The 21,488-nt window shown below is 35.7% G+C and overlaps 1 protein-coding gene across 1 annotated transcript; it reads left to right on the top strand.

Annotated features, from left to right (window-relative positions):
- Nucleotides 1-9,551: 9,551 nt before the first annotated feature.
- On the top strand, nt 9,552-20,912 carry LOC100246438 (transcription factor BIM2). Its single transcript, XM_002278286.5, has 8 exons — nt 9,552-10,840; nt 10,936-11,044; nt 11,131-11,239; nt 16,579-16,648; nt 16,795-16,890; nt 17,360-17,793; nt 19,882-20,011; nt 20,501-20,912. Exons 2-8 carry the CDS (start codon nt 10,957-10,959, stop codon nt 20,609-20,611), a joined length of 1,038 nt encoding a protein of 345 aa, XP_002278322.2. The 5' UTR covers nt 9,552-10,840; nt 10,936-10,956; the 3' UTR covers nt 20,612-20,912.
- Nucleotides 20,913-21,488: the final 576 nt, after the last annotated feature.

Consider the following 21,488-nt stretch of genomic DNA (forward strand, 5'->3'; position numbering starts at 1 on the left):
CCTATGGTGTTGATGCATGATTTCATGTGCTAGTGGTGGTGAGCTAGTGTTTAAACATGATGCTTAATTTGCTGAAACTGGGTGTCTTTTTCTTTGTTTTCTGGGTTACCACAGTGTTGGATGAGTACTTCACATAACTGGGCTTTGGATGATGGGTTATATCGATCTTGATTAGGTCAAATCACATAGGTTTTTGGGTAAATAGCAGTCAAAATTTTCTTGTTAAACAAGAACGAAAAGTATGGTGGTCAAAAGCGATGTCCCCCAGTTTTTGGGCTATTTCCTTTTCCATTATTGAGCCCACTTGCCCCAATACAAGCTTGAAACCCAAGAAATCCCAGCTATATAAACAGCAGAGAACATAGAATCCAATCATAAGAAGCAAGAAACTACCGAGAAGTGAGAAGTCAAGTACTGACCCACCTACTTGCTCGAATCAGTGAGAAGAATTGCCTCATCTTTCCATTTTTCTGTGTTTAGGAAATATTAAGGTGACAAGAATGAGTAAAGGAAAGAACTCCCCCTGGTACACCTTGTTCTTAAGGTTGCTGTCTTCCTTCTTCAGTTCATCTGCAGGGAGTGGAACTAAATCGTTGCACACTGGGCCGGAGGTGGCAATGGTAGCTGCTGCTAAGCATTTCTCCTCTGCTCACAAAATAAAAATGGGCTAGCTTCCATTGATGATGGAGGTCATCTCTATTATTGCTTCCTTGTTGTTAAAAATAGAAGTTAAAGGTTGTCCCAAGTGGGCCTCAAGAATCATTCGAATTCATTTTGAAAATTTAAATGGTTAGTGTTTATGTTGATTTGGAGGAAAAGGATACACCTAATCCTGGTGTGAAAAAGGAAGAAAATGAAATAAATATAAAGAAAAACACAAGTCTTAAATTCAGACTTGTCAGAAGAAAAATCAACATTAGGTCCAAATTTTGAAGGGAGAGGGGAAGCTAAAGTTTCTTGTGAGTGAGGAAAGTGGGCCTGGCCTAGCCTTGTGGTCAAAATTCAAAACTCAAAAGAGAGCTCTTCTGTTCCTCTAAGATTTCCTTCGTCACAATCAACTCCCACACCCCCAAATATAATATAAGCTTGTAAGCAGAGAGGACGGAGGATAGTGTTGGGATATTTATAGGTGAATGAAAATTAAGGCATATAGTTTCAATTAGACACAACTCTTTCTAATGGATACAACTTGTGTCAAAGGATATGTCAAGTATTTAAGACGCTCTTCTAAAAGTCACCAAAAAACCTATAAATAAGGCCCCAATGACATTTCTCATTCATTCCATCATCAATTGAGTTCAAGTCATTTAAGTGATTCGTTGTTTTTTGTGATTTTGAGTGCTACTATTACAAGAAAGTAATCATTGTATCTTGGGAGACGATTGTCAACAAACCGTAAGCATTAGTATAAGGCAAATTTGTCTTAAAGATATAAAGTCAAACTTTAGCCTCGATCAACCGTTTGTAAAATTCAATATTTACTTACCTTGTCATTTATTTATTATACATAATTATTTGACCATACATTCTTGATAATTCAAGAATAACATATAGAACCCATAGGGCCAGACCCAATAAGAAGAAAGGAAGCAGTGCTCACGGCTTAGCCATTTACTTGGCTCGAAAGAGAGAGAAGAAGTTGTTTCCATCTTTTCATCTTTTCAATTAATAAGCATTAGAAGTCAAGTTGGTGCACCTTATTCTTGAGGTTGGTGTCTTTGTGTTGTGAGGATCCATGAATTGAAGAGCCCAACAGCTGTGGGACGCACCCTCCCAGAGGCAGCCATGGTTGCTGCTCCTAAGCATCTCCTCTCCTCATAAAATCCCAATATGCTAGCTTCACAGGCCTGATCGAGATTTTGTGCTTCAGTTTTTTTTTTTCCCAAAAATTTCAAGCATTAATAGTAAACACAATTCAAAATTTTATTAATTCGAGGATCGGCTATAATTTCTATCTTTCTTGAACTCTTATTTTTGTACACCAAAGGAAATATCGCCTACTTGATGTTTGCTTTGAAATTAGAACATCTTTCAAATTAAAAGCTTTTGGGACTTTATGAATGACTTTGAATGTGCTCTTCATAGACTTCAAATCTTCAAACTTTTTCTCCCTTAACTTATTTTAAAGTTGAGAGAGAATATTGAATGACGTATTTATAATGTTTTGTAAAACAAAAGTATATTGGTAATTTAAAATATTTTTAATCATATTTTAAAAATAATTTTTATTTGTAATATTTTATTTTTAATTATTATTCATATTTATATAATTATTTTTTAAAAATAATTCTCAAAAGAACAAGTCAAAATTATCAAAAACAATTAAAAGATATTTTTGAAAATAATATATTTTTAATTTTTAAAGAGTAGAAAATTATTTTCAAAAAATAATTGTCAAATAAGGTCATATAGATTTTTTTATTGACATTGTACTAAATAAACTAGAAAGAATTCTTTATAGTTTATTTACTATCAATGTGTGTTATTCCTAAACTCTACATATTATGAAATTCTTTAATGTAATACCTACTATCTTTTACTTTTTCCTGATCAAGGACTTTCGTAATTCCTTTACCGTATTTATTTGACTAATACATTATATAGTATATTGTTTAAACTATCAAAGATCTTGTTTATGCATATGCGATAAAAATGATTCCAAGTTTCGGAACTTCCTATTTGGGCATTACTTTCACCCTCATTTGAAACGAGGGCATCTTCGTATAAGACTTCAGCAAGATTTCGAGTTGAAAAGTAGAATAATATTTTTTGTCAAAACCTCTTGAAGTCCATTCCAATTATAAACCTCTAGCCTCTCACCATAAGCAACATGCCATGATGATTAAATAATAAAAATAAATTTGTTATAAGACTATTGTAAATTATGAAAAGTATATAGACTAATAATTGTATAAAATAAATAAAGCAAATAGAAATTAATTCACAAATAAGGTTGATGAGTTTGACTTCGTATCCTTAAGACGAATTTGCCCGATTTAGGTACTTGTTTAGTAGTAATTGTCTCTTAAGATACAATGATTATTTACTTCAAATCACTCAATGTTCTATGCTCTGGAAAAATCTTGAATCAAGGTTTCAATTCATCTTGTATGAGAAGCCTGTCATTGTTAACTGGGCCTTTTGACTATTGACATGGTGAGGTGCCCAAGCTCCATAAAAGATAGAGATACATCTGAGTCCTGTATGACCTCTAATCAGATATTTTGAGCTTCTGATCTCCAATCTCTGTGTTTTTTTTTTCTTGTTGGGGTTACCTCAACGTTGGATGACGACACACAACTGGGCTTTGGATGATGGGCCATATCGATCTCGATTGAGACAAATCACATGATTTTTGAGGTAAATGGTAGTCTAAACTTTCTTGTTGAACAAGAGGGTCAGAAAAGTACGGCGGTCAAAAGCGAAGTCCCACGAGTTTCTGAGCTGTTTCCCTTTCTAGTCTTGAGCCTCCAATACAAGCTTGAAACCCAAGAAATCTCAGCTATATAAACAGCAGAGAACATAGAATCCAATCACAAGAAGCAAGCAAACTACCAAGAAGTTGAGTACTCGCCCATCTACTTGCTCCAATCAGTGAGAAGAATTGTCTCATCATCTGTCCATTTTTCTGTGTTTAGGAAATATTAAGGTAGACAAGAATGAGTAATGGAAAGAACTCCGCCTGGTACACCTTGTTCTTAAGGTTTCTGTCTTCCTGCTTCAGTTCATCTGCAGGGAGTGGAACTAAATCCTTGCACACTGGGCCAGAGGCGGCAATGATAGGTGCTGCTAAGCATTTCTCCTCTGCTCACAAAATAAAAATGGGCTAGCTTCCATTGATGATGGGCAGTTTTTCAGGAGTAATGCTAGTGTCTCTGGATGATGAAGTCTCTCCTATAAGATCCCATGTACAAATGCTCTATCTCATTGGATGTGTCTGAGAATGATCAATGCAGAGGTTGAATAACTGCAAATTTTGGGTTAGGAATGGCCTAGCCACCATTCCCAATCCTCCCAATTTCGCAGACACAGGAAGAATCATATAATCTTCCTAAAAACACTCATGGGTGCAGGTTGATTTTTCTGTTGTTGAAATTTCAAATTGTTTTAGGAGGCATTGTATAGCAGTTTGTATTTGAATTGTTGTGATACTTTTCTACCCTTTGTGAATAAACATTTCATATTTATTAAAAAGCCTTCCAATTCATTTTGAAATTTTAAATGGTAAGTGTTTATGTTGATTTGAAGGAAAAGCATACCCTAATCCTGGTCTTAAAAAGTAAGAAAGAAAATCACAAGCATTAAATTCAGACTTGTTAAAAGAAAAGTCAACATTAGGTCCACATTTTGAAGGCACAGGGGAAGCTAAAACTGCTTGTGAGAGAGGCAAGTGGGCCTGGCCTGGCCTAGCATTGTGGTCAAACTCAAAACTCAAAAGAGGTCTTCTGTTTTTGAACTATTTCCTTTGTCACAGTCCAAGAGCCATCACCCAAGTATTGGGGTAAAAATTCACGCATAGTACGAATTGTAACTCTTGGAATTCATGCATATAGCCTATCCTTTTGAAGTCCTAAACTCCTAACTATGAAATTCTCTAATCAATATCCTCTATCTTATATTTTTCCTTGAGGATTCTCATAGTTCCTTTACAATGAGCAAGATTTAGATGGTATTTGTTTTTTTACTTAATTCTAAATAGAACGTTAATGCTTAATAGTGTTAAATATTATATTGTTTGTTTTTGTAATATTTTATTTCTATTAAGTATTAAAAAGTAAAAAAAATTAATATGTTATTTTTTCTATTTAGAAAAAAGCTACATATTTTGGTGTGTTTGTTTTTTTACTTAATTCTAAATAGAACCTTAATGCTTAATAGTGTTAATATTAGGTTGTTTATTTTTGTAGTATTTTATTTCTATTAAGTATTAAAAAGTAAAAAAAACCAATATGTTATTTTTTCTATTTAGAAAAAGTTACATATTTTGGTTTTTTCTATTTAGTAAAAAGTTTATAATAAGTCATGAAAAAGTAGAAAAACAAACAATTTAAATTCTAAAACTAAATTGCTTTTATAAAAAAGTCAAAAAAACAAACACCATATTGATTTTTTTATTTAGTAAAAAGTTTATAATAAGTTATGAAAAAATAGAAAAACAAACAACTTAAATTCTAAAACTAAATCACTTTCAGTAAAAAGCCAGAAAAACAAATACCACCTTGTGAGGTAGCACAACATTCTTTGTTGCCAGTTCTTCAAGTTCATTTTACTAAACTTTTCTAGCTTTTCACCATAAACAGCCAAAGTAATCAAATAGTAAAAATGAATTTGTTAGAAGACTGTTAAAAATGAATTTGAGGTAAATGACAGTCTAAATTTTCTTGTTAAACAAGAAAGTCAGAAAAGGATGGTGGTCAAAAGCGAAGTCTTCCCAGTTTCTGAGCTATTTCCTTTTCCACGGTCTTGAGTCCGCTGCCCACATGCTCAAATACAAGCTTGAACCCCAAGAAATCTCAGCTATATAAACAGCAGAGAACATGGAAGCCAATCACAAGAAACAAGCAAACTACCAAGAAGTTGAGTACTCGTCCATCTACTTGCTCCAATCAGTGAGAAGAATTGTCTCATCATCTGTCCATTTTTCTGAGTTTAGAAAATATTAAGGTAGACAAGAATGAGTAAAGGAAAGAACTCCGCCTGGTACACCTTGTTCTTAAGGTTGCTGTCTTCCTTCTTCAGTTCATCTGCAGGGAGTGGAACTAAATCCTTGCATACTGGGCCGGAGGCAGCAATGGTAGCCGCTGCTAAGCATTTCTCCTCTGCTCACAAAATAAAAATGGGCTAGCTTCCATTGATGATGGGCGGTTTTTCAGGAGTAATGCTAGTCTCTCTGGATGATGAAGTCTCTCCTACAAGATCCCATGCACAAATTCTCTATCTCGTTGAGAATTTTCAATGCAGAAGTTGAACAACTGCAGATTAGATATCAACCATGTTGGCAGATTTCGGGTTGGTAATTAATGATCTACTACCCAGCAGTCCAATCATGCCAATTTCCAGAAAGAAAGAGGAAGAATCATATAATCTTCCTAAATACACTTATGGATACAAGTTGATTTCAGGCTTTGTTTAGCAGTTTGTATTTGAATTGTTGTCATACTTTTCTACTCTTTGTGAATAAATATTTCATATTTATTAAAAACCTTCCACATTTGTCCAAGCCAAGCCTTTACTCCAAGCAGGAGGTTTATGATTTTAAATAGTAAGTGCTTATGCTGATTTGGAGGATAAGGATAACCTAATCCAGGTGCGAAGAGGAAAATAAAATAAGAAAAACACAGAAGCTTAAATTCAGACTTGTCAAAGATAAGTCAATACTAGGTCCGCATTTTGAAGGTAGAAGGGAAGCAAAGTTGGTTTGTAACTTGTGAGAGAGGAAATTGGGCCTAGCCTAGCATTGTCGTCAAAACTCAAAAGAGAGCTCCTGTTTCTCAACCATTTCCTTTGTCACGATCCAAGAGCCATCACCCAAGTATTCTGGTCAAAGACGGAAGTCCTCAGTTTCTCCACTGTCTCTATATCTCAGTTCACAATCAACTCCCACACCCCCAAATATCATGTAAGATTCAATGAGTGAGCTTATGAGAAGTCAAGTTGGCGCACCTTAGTCAAGTTAGCAGCAGCCATGGTCGCTGCTGGCTGCTGTTAAGCATCTCTTTCTCTCATAAATTCCGGATATGGTAGCATAGCAGTCACGAGGTCCTTTTAAGGACCGTGGAAATACCATACCTCCGTTTTAATAGACGTGATGAGATTTTGTGGTTCAGGATTCCAAGCATTAATAGTAAACACATAATGGTCAGTTGATTCTAAAATTTTATTCATTTGAGGATATTGGTTATAATTTATACCTTTTTTGTACTCTTATTTTCCTACACTAAAAGTAATAACACCTACTTGATGTTTAATTACTTTCGAATCAAAAGCTTTTGGGACTTTATGATTGGCTTTGAATCTGTTGTTCACAGCTTTCAAAAACAATTTTGAAAAACTAGTTTTTAAGCACAATTTTTAAAAACTATTTTATAATTTAAATATATTTTGGGTTTATGATTTCCAATCCCATAATCTATGTATTTTTAGAATTACCTTTTGTCTCCATGATGATACATGATTCAATGATTCAATGTGCTAGTGGTGCATGGTGAGCTAGTGCATGTTTGAATTATTTGCTGGAACTGGGTGTCTTTTTCTTTGTTTTTTGAGGTTGCCTCAATGTTGGATGACTGGATAATGGGCCTTATCGATCTCAATTAACACAAATCACATACTGTTTGAGGTAAATGTTGGTCTAATTTTCTTGTTGAACAAGTCAGAAAAGTATGGTGGTCAAAAGCGAAGTCCCACAAGCTTCTGAGCTATTTCCTTTTCCAGTCTTGAGCCTCCAATACAAGCTTGAACCCCAAGAAATCTCTTTTATATAAACGGCAGAGAACATGGAATCCAATCACAAGAAGCAAGCAAACCACCGAAAAGTTAAGAGTACTCTCCCATCTACTTGCTAGAACCAGTGAGAAGAATTGTCTCATCTTTCCATTTTTCTGGGTTTAGTTAATACTAAGGTAGACAAGAATGAGTAAAGAAAAGAACTCCGCCTCGTCCACCATGTTCTTAAGGTTGCTGTCTTCCTTCTTCAGTTCGTCTCCGGGGAGTGGTAAGTTGAAGAGTTCAAGAAGTACATCCTTACACACCGGGCCGGAGGCAGCAATGGTAGCTGCTGCTAAGCATTTCTCCTCTGCTCACAAAATAAACTTGGGCTAGCTTCCATTGATAATGGGCAGTTTGTCAGGAGTAATGCCAGTCTCCCTGGATGATGAAGTCTCTCCTATAAGATCCGATGCACAAATGCTCTATCCCATTGGATGTGTGCGAGAATTTTCAAGGCAGAAGTTGAATAACTGCAGATTAGATATCAAACATGTTGGTTCATTTTGGGTTGGTAATGGTCTACTACCCAGCAGTCCAACCCTGCCAATTTCGCAGAAAGAAAGAGGAAGAATCATATAATCTTCCTAAAAGCACTTATGGGTGCAAGTTGATTTTAGGCTTTGTTTGGGAGTTTGTATTAATTTGAATTGTTGTAATACTTTTCTACTTTTTTCAATAAATATTTTATCTTTATTAAAAAGCCTTCTACATTTGTCTAAGCTTTTACTTTTCTTCAAATACGTAAAGGATATAATTTCTATTTTTTTAATTTTTTAAAAAATACTAAAATAGTCTCTATTCTTAAAAAGAATATTTTTAAAATATACTTGTGAAAAGTATATTGGATTTTAGAGACAAATACAGAGTACTTGTCAAAAGATGAGTCAACATTAGCATTGTGGTCAAAACTCAAAAGAAAGGTCTTGTACTGTTTCTGAATGATTTCCTTTGTCACAATCGAAGATGGATCAACCAAGTATAGTGGTCAAAAAAGAACTCCTCAGTTTCCCCACCATTACTGAGTCCACAGTCAACTCTCACCCCCCCAAATACTGTATAAGCTTGTACTCCAAGAAATCTCAACTATAAATACATAAACAGCTGACAACATAGAAGATATGTAGAACCGCACCCACAATAAGAAGTGGGAAGCCAGTGCTCACTACTTAGCCATTTACTTGGCTTGAAACAGTACGCGAGAAGCTAGATGTTGTCTTCATCTTTTCATCTTTTCAATATGAGTGAGCAAGACAAGTCAAGTTGGCGCACCTTATTCTTGAGGTTTTTATCTTTGTGTTGTGATTATGAATCGAAGAGTCCAGCAGCTGTGGTACGCACCCACCCAGAGGCAGCCATGGTCGCTGCTGCTAAGCACCTCTCCTCTCCTCACAAAATCCGAATATGCTAGCTTCACAGGACCCCTTGTGGAAAATGCCTTACTTCCGTTTTTATAGATGTCATCCAGATTTTGTAGCTCTATCTTTTTGTTTTGTTTTTTGGTTTTTTACAAGGAAGTTCCAAGTATCATGAGTCAGTCCTTTTACACATCTTGACCCATTAAAATTTTGGGCAATGGGTGTAATCTCTATCTTGTCTTCTTGCTTTGGTGTGTGAAAGGAAATGCCACCTACGTTTTTATACATCTTCTCATTTTTCTATCAAAAGATAAAAACACCATCTTAGCAATTTAATGATTGATTTTGGATCAAAAAGGCTCTTTTCAACAAACACTAAATTATCTTGATGGGGTCTTCAATTTTGCATAAAAATCTTCTTATCTTTGAAGATCTTCAAGACATCTCCAAGTCTTCACAAGAAACCTTATGAGTTAAGATTAAGTGACTCAAGCTCAAGATGGGCAAACTAGAATTGAGTGGAAGATCACGAAGTATTCAGGATCTGCATCATTCGCTGCATTAACTAGAATTGATATGAGAACATTCATATCAAAGGTATATTTTTTAGCACCCAATTGATTAGATTAGTATCCCTAGGAAGTTAGTTGCAGACACCCCATTGATATAAGGCTTGGAATGAAGTTTTTTAGATATTCCTACGAACTTCATTAGCCTTTGGAGAGAGTTTAGTGGGCAAACTGCATCATTGGCAGGTCATCCCCTGTGCACAGATGAAGCTCTGATGGAAAAAGCTTTTAGATTCTCAAGTAAGCTTAGCGCCTCCAGTTATTTTATCAAGGGGTGGGTTTTCTACTTCTTCTTTTGCTTGCAAAAAACAGGGCTTCATTATTTGAGATGGTCAAAAGTTTGTTTTTGTGGGGGAAACAGGTTGAGAGGTTTTCAACAAAATGCAATGGTAATGGTTTTGGGCCATTATAAATGATGGACAATGAGGGTTTGGCTGTGGACTTCCATGGTAATATTTCTAGAGATACCAAGAATATGGTCTTAGAAGTCTGCTTGAAAATATGGTTTCCAATAAATGTAGTCATAACAAGGCTTTGATGGGAGGTGGGAGCTACTTAGATTTGTCTTTCAAGAAATTGATCTCTTTTAGCAAGTTTTTGTGATTGTCAATGGAAGAAGAGTATGAGAAGAAAATTGAGTGCCTTTCAGAAAGTCCTCCTTGACAACCCATTCAGATAGAGAGCTTCACAAATTGGGGTGATTAGTTAATTAAAAAGTATACAACCATTCAAGTAGAAAAGAGAAGCACCAAGAAAGCAAGTGGGATATCGTTCTAGGTGTGCATGAAGTTTAAGATATTTGGACTAATGTTAGAAGGCTTAGATGTTGATGGTTGGAGTCTACTTAGATAGATATAAGTGCCACAAAGATGAGGAAAGGGATTGGGAGGATGGGAAGAGGATTTTGAAAGGTGAGATTGTTGTGTAAATATTTTACAAATAAATTAATAAATATGATATTTAAATTAATAAATATTTAATAATGGTATATTTTTTAATTTCTTTGATAATATCTGAAGATATTTGATTTTTATATTAAATTTTTAACCAAAAATAAAATGTATATTATTGTATTGGTTGGAGAGAAAAGTGCTTTGTAGGCCAAAAGGCAGGGATAAATCTTGTGAAAGGTAAAATATTATGATGTGAAACACAATTCCCAGAGACTTGGTTAAACCAAAAAACCGAAATTCAGTAGAAAATTCCAAAGTGGAGAGGGGCGCAGCTTATGCGACGACGCAACCCCGCGCACATTAGCGTCCGTCATGACCAGAAGGAGTCCCCTAGGGCACCTATCGTCTTCCCTACAAGTGTAGAATTCCTCTTTGTTTTCCTTCACCCCAGCCGTCGGAGCAGTTAGCCTTTGCTCGCCGGACCACTTTTCTCTGCAGGCTACCACCGCCTCTCGAAGCTCTCTCTCATCTCCAAGTTTGCCCCTCTTTCTCTCTATCTCCCTCTCTCCTGCTCTCCCTACATGTTCTATGCGTGAGTGAATTTGCTGATTTCTGGTTGAAATTTTGCAGGGGAATCGGGGTTTTGAATCAATGGTGAAGCCTACAAGGAGTCATCAGGAAGAGGAGGAAGACGACGATGAAGACATCATTGCTAGGAACGACCCCTCTTCGCTAAAAGGTACTCGATTTTTCTTCCTATTTTCATGTTTTCCAGTTGTTTTGTTGATTTTTTCTTTGTTTTTTTTCTTGACCAAATTGTTACAGGGGATTTGGCGATGAGGGCAGACGGGAGAAGTGTCGATCAAAAGGTGAGCGCGCACCGGTCTAAGCATTCGGCGACGGAGCAGCGCCGGAGGAGCAAGATTAATGAGAGGCAAGCTTAACGCGCCGTCAAATTTTGAGATTTTGTATTCATTTCGTGATTTGTTTTTGTTGTGAGTTGTGTTCTGGAAGCTGATTACTATCTCCAGTATTTCTTGAGTGTTTGTGTTTATTAAAATGGGAATTACTTTAATTGCTTTTTCGAATTGTTAATTCTTTCTGTTTTTTTGTCTGCCCATTAAAGTTTTTGAAACAAGAGAAAGGCACAAAAAGCATGGAAAATTTCTGTTCACCCTAAATTTGGGAATGAAGCTTGAACCGGTTCTTGTTCTGGCTAGATACAAGTCGTGGTTTAGAAGATTTAGTTTGAATTCATTCATATCTACTCTTTGGTCATGAATAATGTATGGTTATTTATGTTGGAATTTTAGTTGTTATGAACGGAAGTTAGAATTGAATTTCCCTGTGAGTTACTTAGGAAGAGAGTTAAGAGGAGCTGTGTAGAGAAAAGATTGTTGTGAAGGATACATCAGCTATTGATTACTACCCTAGTCACTCGTTTGTCCTTTATGAATCTTTGGAAACACAAGAACCAAAGGTGTGGTTTTTGTCCTTTCTTTTCTTCTTCATCTTCCTTTTTATTTATTTATTTATTTATTTATAAATAATACTATATCTGCATGAATTAGTTTTGATGCAAGAGAAACTATTTAGGTGAAAATACCATAGTGCTGATGTCACCTAGAAGAGTTTCTAGCCTCTAAAATTCCTTACCACAAAGTCCTCGCAAGATGAACTAGGAACAGAAGTGCTTCCAAGCATCCAAAAAGCTACGCCAAATGCAACATATGATTGATGGAAAGGTTTATATTGAAGAAGGAAGGCCTCTTTGTGGTATTTGTCAAGGTCAGAAAAGCTATACCCAGTTCCTTGCAGAAGTAATTTGGGGAAGATAGGTGTTTTAATTGGATATTTTTTATGAATGAACTTCCAAATTACCTCTTCAAGGAACTCTAGTTTTTGAAACCAAAATTTTTTAATGGGCATATCCCACTAAAGAGATTGGGAAAGAAATGAATGAACTTCCAATCACAATAGGTTTACATCAAGTGTTTGTTTCAAGACTTTTTTTTTACTGGTCATGAATGAATTTACTAAGTATATTCAGGAGGAAGTCTTGTGGTGTAAATTTTTGTTGAAGATGTAGTTTTGGTTGATGGTACTACTACCAGAGTGTTAGTTTTTATGACAAAAAGGACTAAGGATGTATTTGGAATATAATTTTAGCAAAACTAGGGTTGAAAATGAGGGAATGGTGTGAATTGACAATCAGAATAATGTGCTTCACAGGAGAAATTACAAATATACAATCCACTTATTAACTAATTGTACTCTTAATAGAAATTTGTCATGGCTTATGCCTTCCTCATCTCAAAGAGCATATGCCATGTAGAGATTGGCCAGTAAAGACATGCCATTAATAATGAATGAGAGGTACAATGAAGGATGAACTATCATTTAAGGAAAGAGGTGCAAAATTTGAAGAGTATTTTGGAGCAAAACAACTGACATTGAGTTGTATTTGAATTGAAGGAGTGGGCTATGGGTTCATATGTGATGAAGAGTGATGTCATGAGAGTAACAAAATGGTATGCCTAATGTTAATTTTGTCTAGGCATCAGGTTTTTCTTGAAATGTGTGTTTCCTTTGGTGAAGGTTTTGAGGCTCATGGGTGATATAAAGTAAACTAGGTATTTCTATGAAGGTATGGATGAAGCAGAGGAAACAATTGAAGAAACTTTTAGTTTTGTCAATAATCGGTATGATGGACCTATTTTAAAGTTGTCAATTCTCATCAGGATTTGCACCTCCATGGGCTCCTTCTCGTGGAAGTGTAGTCTTTTAATTAACAGAAAGTTATGAATGATTGAATTTTATTTTTCCTCCTGCTCATTTTTCTAACCACATTAAGTTTAAAGAGTATTTTGAAAGTTTGGTTTGTAGGATGTTTGTTGATTTTGAATTTAAACCAATTAATATCAGAATTTAAGTTTAAAGAGTATTTTGAAAGTTTGGTTTGTAGGATGTTTGTTGATTTTGAATTTAAATCAATTAATATCAGAATTCCTTGGAACAAAACTGGTTTAGAATGATTATGTTGGTTTCTCTAGTGACAATTATATTTTTCCAAATTTTATCACTAGTCAAACAAACTTCAAATCAAGCAAATCTTATAATTTAATATTCATTTTGATAAATTGAAATTATGCTGAAAATTTCAAAATATTATTACTTATTTTTAACAAAAAAAATATAATTTTAATAGGGTTAATTTCACTCACACCCCCTGAGGTTATAGTAAATACACTAAGACACCATTGATTTCATATTTCGCTAGTTAGCACCCATATAAATGTATTTCATACATAAAATTTATTTTTTAGAAAATTGTTAAATACACCTACCTAGAATCTCTCTAAAAGATAAATTTTATAAATGTAATAAATTTATAGGGTAGATAAACTATGAAATTTGAAACTAACGGCAGTTATGTGTACTTACGCCAAACCTTAGGAGATCTAAGAGAATTGAACTGAATTTAATATTCATTTAAAAAATTTGACAATTAAAAAATAATTAGTGAAAGGTAAAAAGAAAATTAAAAAAAAAAATGAAAGTAGGTGCATGTATTACGGTGAATTTGTGTGTAAACTAGGTGAGAAGAGCCTTTTAACAATAAGGAAGTTTGTATTAGGGGATTGAGACAAGGAGAAGGTGGAGAAATGGTAAATGGTACACCCTCAAGTTTCTTCCAAAGTTCTAAGGGATTGAGACAAGGAGACCCATTGTCCCCTTACCTTTTCATTTTGGCAATGGAGACTCTTTCCCACATCCTTAGCAAGGTGAAAGAAGGGGGTTCCATTGATGGTTTCTTAGTAAGGGGAAGAAATGGGTTAGGGGTGGAGGTTTCCCATTTGTTTTTTGCAGATGATACTCTCATTCTTTGTTGTGATGCTAATGAGGAGAAGGTGGAGCACCTGAGTTAGGTCTTTATGTGATTTGAAGCGTTATCAAGTCTAAAGATCAACTTGGAGAAAAGTGAACTAATCCCTGTTGGGGATATCCCTAACTTGGAGGAGCTTGCCGGGCTGTTGGGTTGTAGGGTGGATGCTTTTCCAACCACCTGTTTAGACCTTCCGTTGGGTGCCCCCTATAACTCTTGTATGGTTTGGGAAAGGGTGGAAGAACGTTTTTAGAAACGACACCTTTCCCTCATGACATTGTTTGGAATTCTTAAGCCTCAGTGTAAGTCGGCTTCTTTGCTTGGGAGGCAACTTGGACCAGGATTTTGACCTTGGATGAGCTCAGGAGGGGGGTTGGAGGCTTCCTAATAGATGCTACATGTGCAAAGAAAAAGAAGAAATGTGTGATCACATTCTCCTTCATTGCACAAAATTTGTGCTTTTGTGGGAGTTGATTTTTTCTTTGTTTTGAGTATAGTGCGTGATGCACTCTTCAGTTAGAGGGTTTCTTCTAAGTTGGTGCGGTTCTCCTGTTGGTAAAAAAAAAAAAAAAAAAAAAAAAGGCTTGGAAGGTTGCTCCACTATGCGTGTTTTGGACCTTATGGAGGGAAAGAAATAGGAGAGCTTTCAATAACTGTGAATGTTTGGATCAAACAATTAAGAGTTTTTTCTTGAATCTTTTTTGGGAGTGGGTAAGAATGTATATTGAGGATGGATCGTTATCGTTGTTAGAATTTGTGGATTGGATAGGCTTTTTGTAGGGTGTGGTTGATAGTTTTTGTATTCCTGCGCCCCTTTTGGGTGTACATTGTGTATACTTCTTATTCTTATACACTTACACTTATCAAAAGGAAGCTGGTACTATTCAAGAGAATGTGAGGAGAATTACTTTTGAAAAGTGGGCATTGCATTTTTTAAATATGTTCAAAAATGGGCTTGCAAGCATAATCCCATCCCCCCCCCTCTCTCTTTTTTTTTGTTCTTTCTAGGAGTTAAACCAAGAATCTCCCACCAAAAACCCTTGTCACTTGAGCCAGACCTCATATGCAAAAAATTCAACAGATTTTTACAAGTTACCCTCAATATGCTAATTATCTGCTTAAAGGATATGAGGTTCTTATTAGGAGATTCATTCTCTTGTATAGATTGAGATAGTTTTTGGATTGTACTATAGTTTGATTGGTGAAATAGAAAATGATTGGAACCAAATCTAAGAGCTTATGAATTTAATGATGCACATTGCATTCAATATGGGTGAGAAGCTTTGTTGTAGTTGCCTTTCCCTTGAATGTCATTCAGCTTAGTTGGCTTTCCGTATGTTCATCTTAGGGTTGGCATACTTTGCAAGGAGCCCAGATAAGCTTTTGGTGATGTAATACATGAGTCTTTTTTGTTCCTTTTGTACAAATTTCCTTGTAAAGTTGAGGTTCTTTTTGGGTCTTTTGATCAGGTTTGGATTTTATGGGGAGTATTTCTCATCTTTCTCATGATCTCTTTACAGTAATTAATACAACTTCTGTTTCTGATAAAAGAAAAGAAAAGAAGCTTTGTTGTAATTTCAACCTCACATGTACTTTTGTTGTGTAAACCTTGGAGAGACCAGATCTTTTTGAGTACTTGTTGGAAGAAAAATGGCATGTGTTGTGCTTTGGAGACATGGAATTATTTAGGTATTAATGTTAGTATAGATGTTGTAAAATATTATATCCAACAAAGTTTTAAGAATGGCGTATTTTGTTTCTGAAAATGGTATTATTTTATTCAATAGAATGTGTCATTTTGCTGAAAAGTTGCTTTCTTTATTAATATGTCCATTATTATGTGTTCTTTTTTATTCAGCTTTGTCTTGAATTTCATTTCTTGCTCTCAACTTTAGTGCTGTTTCTTGTGTTTATATGACATATTAAACAAATATTTGATATTCTTTTGAGTGATTGTTTATTTCTCTTTGTTTTTCATTTTCTATATTTTTTTCCTTTTTATTTATATGTCACTAAAGTAGTTACTATGAGAATCTTGGTTTGCATTACCTTTTTAATTTTCTTCCCATGCTCCTTCAGTGTTTCTGGGCATTTTAGTATTTATGCCTTCTTTAATTCTTCTTATTTGATAGTTTTATCTGTGTGAGCAAACAAAACATTGATATAAGCTAATTTGAATTGGTTTGAAATATCAACGGCATTGGTTTTCTTAAAAAATCTAGTAATTTGGCTGATGAAATATTCTAATCTTGCTCATTGCCCATAACTGTATGTGATATAAGAGGGACAGATTCACAAAAGAATTTTTTATAAGGGAGTTTATTGTTCAAGGCTTTCTATGAATGTTGTCATTCTGACAGCTGACAAGTTTTAGATTCATGATGCAGATTTCAGATTTTAAGAGATCTCATTCCTCAAAATGACCAGAAAAGAGATAAGGCTTCATTTTTATTAGAGGTGCACCTTATTCTCTTTTTTCAAACATTTCATTTAAGAATGTCTTTGTTATTTATTTATTTATTTATTTTTATCAGAAGTGGAAGAAAAAATTCTTTCATTCCATCTCGTTAAATGAATGCAAGGATGTTATTGTTTATGTGCAGGTCATAGAATACATTCAGTTTTTACAAGAAAAGTTAAATATGTACGAGGGATCATACCAAGGATGGAGTCAGGAACCCACAAAGTTGATGCCATGGGTAAATAATCCTAATATTGGCGTATGTATCATGTATGCATGAGGTGTTTTCGTTCTTAGTTCGCATTCACTTGTGGACTTGGTGTCTTCATATTTTTCTGGACAGATGATTGACTGCCTCAACAAAATATTCTATATATATATATTGAAAAATTTTAGGCCATTTAAAACCCTGCCAGATGTGGCATGACTTCAAGTTGCAGTCTGTATTTATTGGGTAATTGGTTTCAGTTCCTGCTGCTTCATATTTTCTTATGTTGTATTTGTCATGTAGCTACGAGTTTATGTCATTCATTGCATGGAGTTGTAGATGTGCTCATTAAAAGACATTTAATGTACTTGACCTCTCTTTTCTTAAACTGCATGTTTTCCCCTTCTTTTTAGGCTTGGGGTTGGAGAGCATTTTGGTTTACATAATGCATTTTTTCAGGGAAAAGTTATTGATTCATCATCATATCTGTTTGAAACAGAGAAATCGTGGGCCTGTAGAAAATTTTATGGATCATTCTCAAGTCATAAAGAATGGCTCTGGTCATGAGAATAATGTTGCTGTCACCCCTGCAACCCTTGTGAATGCACAAAACCCAGTGGAATCCGACTTTGGCACTGCTGCTGCATATAATGTAATGGATAATACCCCTGGGCCAGCAAGTCAAGCAGTTCCCCTGAACATGCCACTGCAAACTAATATGTTCACTCATGTTGGGAGGAGTGACATACCTACACAGTCATTGCATGGATCTGTTTCTGATGTTGAGAACATTGCTTCCCAGCCCTTACCTCACTTCTCCCACGGTAGACCGTGTACAACTGACTGTGCTGTCCCAAGCAATACAGTGAATGAACCAGAGGAGCTGACAATTGAAAGTGGAACAGTTAGCATCTCAAGTGCCTACTCTCAAGGGTTAGTATATGCAATGAATTTTTTACAATTTTGTTGCAATAATTGCAAAATTTGCTATTTATCCTCTTCGTTTTCTTTGGGATGAATCCATTATGATGGCTATTTTCTCTGAAGGTTTGTCTGCTAGGTTATGTTCTGTAAGAGGCACATTAACTATGCCATCCTGAGAAAACATAAACTAATGAGGTGGACTTTTCACATTTTTACTGATTTTTAGTTATGTATTTCTGTTAATTTTGGTTTGTGTTCAAATTTTCCCTAAGGTTGCTTGTCCTGGCTATAGATCTGAATCTATGCTAGCCTGAGAAGAGGGTAGAACTTGCAGTTGTTTGATTTTAAGAACTTTCAAATATTTAAAAGGGTGTATGGAAGTTTCATTTGCTACGAGGTAATAATTTAGTCAATGTCTTGTACGGATAAGAATAAGGGGGGGCTAGGCCTGAGGAAGCTAGCCCTGTTGAACAAAGCCTTGCTAAGTAAGTGGATATGGAGGTATGCTTGTGAAAAGGACAATCTTTGGAAACAAGTAATCATGACGAAGTATGGGCAAGAGGGTCTTGGATGGAGGACAAAGAAGGCCAATGGGGCGGTTGGAGTAGGGGTTTGGAAGGAGAACTTGAAAGAATCTGCTTGGTGCTGGGATAATATGGCGTTCTTAGCTGGGAAGGGTACCAAAATCAGATTCTGGACAGATATTTGGTGTATTGGTACAGCGCTGTCCCATTGTTTCCCCCACCTCTTTGTCATGGCTGCTCATATAAATGCAACGGTAGAGGAAATGTGGGACCAAAATTCTGGTCAAGGAGGTTGAAATCTAATTCTTTTGAGAGACTTTAATGATTGGGAGTTGGATATGGTAGGGGATTCGATCCATGTTTTGAGGGGTCATAGGCCTTCTTTGGAGGAAGACTCAGTTTTTTGGAAGGAAGGAAGAAATGAACAGTCCAAGATCAAGGAAGCGTATAGCCTACTAGCGAATCCTAATGACACTGCTTTCCCTTCAAGGTGTATCTGGGTGGATAGAGTTCCAATCAAAGTCGCTTTCTTCGCTTGGGAGGCGACGTGGGAGAAGGTGCTTACTCTTGATAGGCTCCAGAAAAGAGGGCTACAACTCCCAAATTGTTGTTTTTTGTGTGATTGTGAAAAAGAAAATGTAAATCATATTCTTATACACTGTATAGTGGTCAGAGTCCTGTGGGATATTGTTTTTGTGTTAGTAGATGTTAAGTGGGTCTTTCCAGAAACTGTAAAGAAAGTCTTAATTAGCTGGAGGGACCCTTTTGTGGGGAAGAAAAGGAAAAAGGTTTGGAAACTCATCTTGTTGTGTATTTTTTTGACGGTTTGGAAGGAGATGAATATATTAGCCTTTAGGGGGGTGTGTTGAATATCTAGAAACTCAAGAATTTTTTTGTTTGTAATTTATGGAGTTGGGCTAGATTGTATATAGGTGAGGAGTCTCTCTCCCTTATAGGCTTTTTGGAGTGGTTAGCATCCACTTAAGGGGTGGTGAGTCTTTCTTGGTTTTTTGTTTTAGAGGCCTTAGCCGTCTTGTATACCACCTGTATGTTGTGTGGCTTCTTGCCTCTTCTTTAATGAATTTCTGGTTTACTTATAAAAAAAATAATAATAATTTAGTCAATGTCTTGAAGTGGTCTTCCTTTCCTCTTTTAATCCTCTACAAATTTGTGTTTTCCATGTTTATGGGATTGGTTTTTAGATTTCATGGATTTTGCCAGCACTCTCAGCTAGGACTTTCAGCCACTAGGTTTACTTAGGGGCATATATGCTTCTAATAATTTGAATGCCATAACTAATTATTTTTTCTTCAAAGTTACTTATTCATAGTTAAGATTTTGATTTTTTGATGTTAAAGTTAATGGTATTATTGAAGGCTACTGTTGGATTGGGGGAGCCTGAAATGGTTTCAAGTCCTAACCTGTTGTTATCAGTAGATTCCCTAATTGTTTTTTCCCCCAGTATTTCTGAAAATCCTTTTTGAGACAATACTTTTTGGTGCAATTCCTGTAAAAGGATATTAGGGCTATTTTTGATACTTTTACAAAGTGGGGTTCTGGTCTTATTAAACAGGTTGTTGAATTCACTAACCCAGGCGCTGCAATCTTCCGGCGTGGATTTGTCACAGGCTAGCATCTCAGTACAGATTGATATTGGGAAACGAGCAAATAAAGGACTGAATGCAACAACATCAAATGCAAAGGTTTACTAGAACCCTCAACTAATTATTAAAGTTGTGTATGTTTTTTGGACAATAAGCTATGAAATCATTGTCAAAATTATTATTATCTTGTTGGGTCAGGCTTTTAATCATTTAACCCAGAATAACCATACGAATTGTGCTTTTTATAAGATGTTCTGAGAATAGAATTAGCAGGGAGGGGTGGCATCGATCATGAAGCTGAACTACTGCTAAAGTTCTATACTCCCCCCAAACCTAACAAAAAGCACTGGAAGCACTCCACCCCAGCCCTTCCCACATAGCCTCCCAACAAAAAGACATTGGTGGAAAAATTAGAATTCCAGCTGCAGTTCTTTTGTTCCTTAAATTTGAAAACTGAAATGCTATAAGAGGTTATTTAATCATTTCTAAATGTTGGTAGCTAACCTGTCTCCCCATTTCAAAGGGAGTTTTCAATCTATGCCTAGAACTAACTAAATTTTCCTTTTCTACATTTTATTGTTCCTTCAGGATTATGAAAACCCATCTCCTAGTAATCGAACAATGGCACATTCGGGGTTTAGGAGCAGCAGTGAGGATTCTGATCAAGCTCACAAGAGGCTCAGAACAGACACAAGCTAGTATCATTATAAGCTTCTTTTTCTCTTTTCCTTTCCATTGTCTATTTTTTTGTTTTTAATTTCATTTTAAAATTTTGTTTGTGGCTTGGGGGAAAGAATAGAAAAAGAAAGGGTTATGAGGTAGGCATAAGATGGTCCACAAACAACTTGGTTCAGACCAAATGTACATGTTTAGCTCATGGTTTGCCAGGAAGCATTGATTCTCCTTGGAAGAATCCTTGTTCAGTGTTCTTTTAGTTTGGTACTATGTTATTTCAGATATAGAGGCTTCCATGCAGATATTGAGAAGCTGCTTTTCTATCCTTGCTAATCTTCTTTGTCCTGATGAGTTGTTGTGCTGCACTTTCCTTTATTATCCCAACTCCCACTCCCATCATTTATCCTCACCAAGTATTGAATGTTTTTTGGTGTCACATATCTGAATTGGAGACATCATTATTTTCGAACTCATCCTTACATTTATTTATTTTACTTTAGTAAATGGATGATATTGGGGATTGCAAGTCAAACATTTATCAGTTCAACAACCCCCAATAAAAATCACCTTAAAAGCACTGCACGTGACTCCTCATAAGTCATATGTGACGACAGATTACAAAATTACACCTCGGGCGACAGCTCAAAATACGGGAAGGTAGGAGTATAATCGATTTTTGACTTATTTAATGAAGCATTAACCTAAGAGTTAGCAACCTACGCCCCACCCCATGCTGGCTCATTTCCACATGGCTATTCTCAATAAGAGTGTTGATTTATTTTTACCACATCAGGCCTGGCACATCATATCATTATTATAGGTGCTGAAGCGAGGCCGTTGAAATGGAGAGCCCCAATTTATAGCTAAGGACCTAAGGTGATGTGTTGCGAAAGCAACGGTG

Source organism: Vitis vinifera, chromosome 14, assembly GCF_030704535.1.
Source record: "Vitis vinifera cultivar Pinot Noir 40024 chromosome 14, ASM3070453v1".
Classification (NCBI taxonomy): domain Eukaryota; kingdom Viridiplantae; phylum Streptophyta; class Magnoliopsida; order Vitales; family Vitaceae; genus Vitis; species Vitis vinifera.